This window comes from Coturnix japonica, chromosome 9 (genome assembly GCF_001577835.2).
Source record: "Coturnix japonica isolate 7356 chromosome 9, Coturnix japonica 2.1, whole genome shotgun sequence".
Taxonomy (NCBI): domain Eukaryota; kingdom Metazoa; phylum Chordata; class Aves; order Galliformes; family Phasianidae; genus Coturnix; species Coturnix japonica.
Genome location: NC_029524.1, coordinates 6952123 through 6958122, shown reverse-complemented (window position 1 = coordinate 6958122; position 6000 = coordinate 6952123). Strand labels below are relative to the sequence as shown.

The 6000-nt window shown below is 53.8% G+C and overlaps 1 protein-coding gene across 1 annotated transcript; it reads left to right on the top strand.

Moving 5' to 3' along the window:
- Window positions 1–3724, top strand: FAM124B (family with sequence similarity 124 member B). The gene is made up of 2 exons (XM_015871354.2): window positions 1–1425; window positions 2163–3724. Exons 1-2 carry the CDS (start codon window positions 694–696, stop codon window positions 2712–2714), a joined length of 1284 nt encoding a protein of 427 aa, XP_015726840.1. The 5' UTR covers window positions 1–693; the 3' UTR covers window positions 2715–3724.
- Window positions 3725–6000: the final 2276 nt, after the last annotated feature.

Below are 6000 nucleotides of genomic sequence, written 5' to 3'. Positions count from 1 at the left end.
GCACAGCAACTTGGGGTGGGCTGAGCAGCAAACTGCTGCCCCATGAGGTGCACAGCCCCGAGCCCAGGCTCCTCCTGCAGTGCCTGGGCCTGATTCATATTGGCCCTCATTGTTATCTCTCCTGTTCACATGTTTTTTTTTTTTCCTCTTTGTTAGCCTGCTTTCCTTCCTTGTTTTTAAAGAATAGCTTATCTGTGTGCCCCAGAAGGGTGTGACTTGGGGAGATCACAGCAAGCTGAAGTTCAGCAGCTGACTGCAGGAACACACGCTGAGGTTTTCACACACGGCGAGCACCCGGAGATATATGAGATGTGTGCAATTGGGAGAGCGACTGCACTCCTGCTTCAGCCCCCCAGCACCCTGCTCAAGGACAGTCACTGCACCACAACAGCGCCTCAGCGCATGTGCTGTGTGCACCTGGTGACCAGCTCTGGGTCACATTGCTGGGCCAGAACGTGCATCTGAGCTCTGATATGACGTGAGCAAACCAGAGCTGGTCCCATCACACCGTGGCACGCTTTCCTGCCTCGTGTGCGTGTGTGCAACCCTGTCACCTCATTGGGTTGTTGCAAAGCTTCTGAGTGATCAAGTTCTTTTTCTACCTCAGAGTGCAGTGCCTGTGCTGCTGCCACTCCGAACACTGCAGGAGGAAACTGGTTTTCGGTTTGGTTTTGTTTGTTGAAGAGGAGCTTTATGATGGGTGACAGAGCAGAGCCTCTGATGACTGTGCATCTTCTGGCCAACTCAGGATACTCGGCGTTCCTGCAGCAAGCTCTGGATCGTCTCATGGATTGGATCTGCCCAGATGTTCCACTTTTCTTTGTGTCCGAGCGAGCTGCTCCACTGAAATACTACGAGAGGTATCGCAGGAGGAACTGCGGCTTTCCTGGGATATCTGTCCTCCTTTTTCTGCATGAGGACCTGGGAGAAGAGCGGATCCTCCAGATCCAGGATCTCCTCCAGCGCCCACCCTGGCACCACCAGTGTGTCCCTACCACCTGGGCACGAAGCCCTCCCCACACACCAGCTCTGCAGGACTTTTATGGCTTGGATGACCAGATGCCGGTGTGGGGCATCCGGCGGGTGGGCTGCAGCCCCGAAATCCTGCGTGTGACCCTCTACTTCAGCTTTGATAACTACGACGATGCAGTGGGGCTGTACGAGATGATCCTACGGAAAGAAGCAACCACACGGAAAAGCAATTTCTGTGTCTTCATGCTCTATGCCACTAAAGCTATTGCGGTCCAGCTCTGCCTGAAGCAGCTGCCCATTGGGATGGCTGCTGAGCCCAAGGAGTCGTCGCTTTTGCAGTTCAAGGTGCAAGAAATGGGGCAGCTGGTGCCTCTCCTGCCCAATCCATGCGTTCCTATCAGCAGCACCAGGTGGCAAACACAGGACTACGAAGGAAATAAAATTCTGCTTCAGGTATGTGTGTGCACGGTGCTTGCAGACCAGATGCCTTTTGGGTTTTTCTATTCCAACAAAGAGCAGGACTGATTCAAAATGGAAATGAAGGTTTTGCTTGTCCGTATTTCGTTTTTAATTCATGAACTCAGCAACCAACTTCCAGTGCTACGATGTCATTGATAAATGTGAGCACGGATCCTTAGAATGCTTCCATATTGTTAGCACCCGAAGTAGAAGGTATTAGTTCTTTTTCGAGCCACTGAATTCACCTTTTTCCCTTTCCAGCCTGTTCTCTTTCTGATGCAACCTTATAAATGCTCCAGAAAGCAGAGTTTTAGCCCCGTACCATCCCAAACCAGGTGTTTTGCAAGTACAGCGCTGATGCAACATCACCCATGGTAGTTTTGTAATTGCAGTTGGGCAAAAGGGCTAAATAAATGCCATGGGAAAGCCGCCCCCTTTCTGTTGTGCTATGCAGCCCTGAGAGCATGCGAGCACAAATCAAACCAGGCTAAGATGGTGCTGAGGAGGTGGTGCTCACTGTGATTGTACGTGGGAGCAGGAGGGAAGTTCATCTGTGTGCTCTTTGCTTTGTAACAGCTCCTCACACCTCTGGCTTCCTTGGTTGCTATTTGGATATTTTTATTATTATTTGGATATTTAAATCATTTCAATGTATGTTCGATTTTCTTTATTTTCCTTTCTTGGTGAGGAAGTTCTTCTTTAAGGAAGTTCTCTCCACCTTTTCTCAACAGGTGCAGGACAGCTCCAAGCAGAGGGAAACAAGCTCTGTGCTTCCCAACCGGCGCAGTGCTGTTGCTGTGGATGGACTGCTGCACAGCCCTATTGCAGCCCCTCTCCCCACTCTGTGCAGCGCTGAGCAGGGAGGCCAGCAGGGCTGGGCCCTGAGGGGCAGGGTGACACCCGTGCCAGGCCATGCCCTCCCCATGCAGCAGCCCAATGGGAGCCTCTCTGGCTCTTCTCGGGGCACCACGATGCTCTCCCGCCATGTGCCCATGAGCAGCAGGCAGCAGAAGGGCTGGCCATGCCGGCCAGCAGCAGAAACCAACGTGGACACGGGGCTGGCTGTGGGCAGAACTGTGGGCTGTCACTGCTCACTGCAGCACAACCTTGTGCAGCCATGGGTGCTGAGTACGGCCTGCACCGCCTCGCACTGTGCACAGCCACCATCTGCTGTGGCCAACAGGAGGAAAGCAGCGGGACACGGGGCTCCAGGCTCCCGTGTGCAAACACGGAGAGACAGCCCTGGGACCAGGCCTGAGGAGGAAGAGGAGTTCTTCATATGACTGGAAACAAGCACATGGCAGGCTCCTCATTTGAGTGCTATCAACGTGATTTTGTCTGCAAGCACAGCAGCTGGGCTGTGTGTGGGGCGATGGAAACCTTGAGTGGGTCTGAAACAACAGAAGATGTGAGGCTGTGGGATCAAAGGACCTGCTGAAGAGCAAACAGGGCAGGAGAAAGAAATGAAGCCATGCAGGATGCAAGGATGTTGAAATGATGTGAGCTGCTGCTGGTGGGGTGCAGGCAGCACGTGATTTGTGATCTGCTTATTTCACTGGATGCTTAACAAAGAAACTCAAACTTTACACCCGCGTTTTCCTATGATCTATAAAGGTAGTGCTTTCCAGAGAGGTTTGGTGAGCTGGGAGGGCAGTGTAGCAGAGCACAGTGACTGTGCTGCAGCAGTGGACGAGGAGAACGGGTGTGGAAGCCTGGGGTCATCAGTCTGGTTGTGGGAGTGGGATTCCTGGGACGAGTGGCTTTAAACAGGCACTTTAATATGACCGAGTCGTGGAGGGATGGGAGCACTGCTCTGGGTGTGGGCATGAAGGCATGGGGCTCTGTGGGGCCAGCACCACAGCACTGGCAGGCAACAGGCAATGCCATCCCTGGCTCGTTCTGCTGTAGACTGTGCCCTCCTGCTGAGCGAGCGGCTGGTGAGCTTGGCTCCTTTGGGAAGGCAGCCCTGAGTGCACTGCTCTGCCCTCAGTTTTGTGCCAAATCGCCAGTTGGTGCCTCTACAGACTCAGGAACCGCGGAGTCGTGGCACTGAGGGACACGGTGGGGACGGACTGACAATCGGACTGGATGCTCTTAGTAGACTTTTCCAACCTTAATGATTCTATGACTCTAAGAACGCTCTAAGCTGCTGGTGCGGGGCTGCAGCTCCTCCTGGTGCCCACCCGCAGCCCTGCAGCGCTCCCGACCCGGCCCCTTCCCTGGCTGCTCTGTTCGCCTCCGTGCCCGCTCCATCCGCCCGGTACGCAGCAGTAAAAGAGACAATAATAACAAACGGAGCCGGTCTGTTCCTCATTCGTTCGTTGTCCCAGATGACAAACTATCTCTGCGATTAAGGAGATCTGTCATGTAAGCGAAGGGGAAAACAGAGACCTCCCCGAACGCGTCTCACCGGTTTGATGGCAGCCTCGGGTGTCCATGTGCTGCAATTTCATTTGCATTTGTTACACGGTAGTTGCTGAGTGTTCTGAAAGTTTAAGACCAGGCACCAACGTGCTGGTTAGAGACTTTGTTTCTAAGAAGTGCTCAGCCAGAGCGACCGTCTGTTGGGGCAGGAAAAGGAAAAAAGAAAAGTAAATCATTAGTTTTAACTGGGAGTAATTTAATTCCAAAAGGGAAAAGCATAACTTCTCCCTTTTTGTCCGTAGCCAAGGAGCAGCAGGTCACCCTCGGGCCGCTGGGGACTGATTCCATCTGTGCTGGTGGGGGATGAGGCCGTGCAGTGTGAGGGAGTGCTGTCCTCTAGTGATGAAGAATGAACTCCTGCTGGAAGCCAAGCAAGGTGAAGGAGCAGCCTGGTGAGGGGAAGCAGGGGCTGGCAGGGTGCTATGGCGCACTCCGGATGGGACATGCATCCTTTCCCTGTGCTGAGTGCTGGCATTTGGCCCTCCCTGGTAGATTTGCCCTCTGCTCACACTTCAGGCCCATCCCAGCCCACTGTCCACCCCCCTGCAGCCAAGGGGCACGAGGTACCTGGGCACAGAGACAGTGCAGGAGCATGCGTGTGTCAGCTGGTACTGAACAGCCTTAATGTGCTCCTGCAGAGAAGGGATGTGCAGGAAGGACATGGAAGGAGTACAGTGTGCTTTCATTCCCCAGTCTGAGCATTAGAGAGGTTTATCCTCACGCTGGCTGTCAGTGCTTTGCAGCTCTCATCAGCCACATTTGTGGCAGGCTCCCTGCAGTGCCACCGGGCTCCCCAGGCATTGCACAGAGGAGCTTTGCTTTTGGTCAGTTAAGCCTGATGCCTTGTGTCTTTAGCACCTTTTTGAATTGAAGTCTGAGATCTTTACTTTCCTCCCACATACAGTTATTCCAACAGAATAACAGAACACTCATGTAGCAAAGCTATTTCTTTCCGCAGCCACAAAATTGGTTTCATTATGCGAGCACCTGATCAGCCCAGGACTGAGAGCTCAGTTGTGCTGTGTGTTGGAGGAGAGGCAGGGCTCACAGCTGGGTTGGGCATTGGTCTGCATGGGGCCGGGCACCCAGCAGGAGGCAGTGGCACCTTCAGTGACCTTCAGTTCCTCCTCCAACTCGCTGTTCCCACCACTAAACCTGCATTGCAGTTTGCTGTGCTGCTCTTTTTGATGTTTAATTCTCATAATTTGAAGGGGGCTTTGAGAGGGCTCCATCTCCCACGGTGCGCTGGCATTAATATTCCAGTGCAGCATCTCAGTTCTGCTGATTGCAGGCAAGGGCAGATCCGATTTCTATTAACGTGAATTAATATTCCCGAAGAGTCCCCAAATCTTTCTTCTCCCCTGCCACCCTCCCCAGGCGCTGGCAGCCCGGCTGTGCTGGGAGGTGATTAGATTTGTAAATGCATTCCTGCAGGCACTTGGTGACACTGGGAGTTGTCTCATCTCGCTTGTGCAGCTGAAATGGTGACAGCCCCGCTTCCCTAATTGGGATCTTCTCGAATCTCATCTTGGCATCAGAGCATTGTGCTGAGCAGGCAGGAGCAGGGTGGCTCAGCTGTTGCGGTTGGTACCAGGCAGATGCTTGTCTCCCAGACCTGGAGGAGAGCCCAGATGGGCCCCGAAAAGCGATGGGGGCAGGAAGGAGCCCTACTCAGCAACACTTTGCCCTGTGAGGTTGTAGCGAGGCTGCACCACCTACTTGTGTCCTCTGCTGGGCCAGGCAGAGCAAAGGTCTGTGCCAGGCTCCACGCAGGATTGTTCCAGCCCTTAGTTCCTACTATCACCCATGATAAACCAGCAGGGGAATGCCCTGCCTTGGCTGCTGGCCTGCCTGCCTCTGTGTGGCTGCCAGCTGGGAGGTACCACATGATGCCACTGCCTGAGCATCACTTCTAGTCCCTGCATTTGTATTCCAGCATTGCTGCTTTTTCCTTGCCTCCACCTGCCCCTTCCCTCAGCTAACACTTGCAGACCCAGTGGCTGCTGTGTAGGAGGAGTGGCTGTTCTGCTCCCAGTGCAGTGGGCGGAGGTAGTGAGGCAACCCAGAGGGGCAGTTCTGAGGGCTGGGGAGCCTGCTGCAGCCATAGGGTCCCCACACACACTGCTGGAAGAAAAATGGAGAGAC

Coding starts and splice junctions, on each gene's coding strand:
- FAM124B (XM_015871354.2), top strand. CDS start 694: ATGATGGGTGACAGAGCAGAGCCTCTGATGACTGTGCATCTTCTGGCC. Junction 1,426..2,162: donor GAAATAAAATTCTGCTTCAG/GTATGTGTGTGC, acceptor TTTTCTCAACAG/GTGCAGGACAGCTCCAAGCA.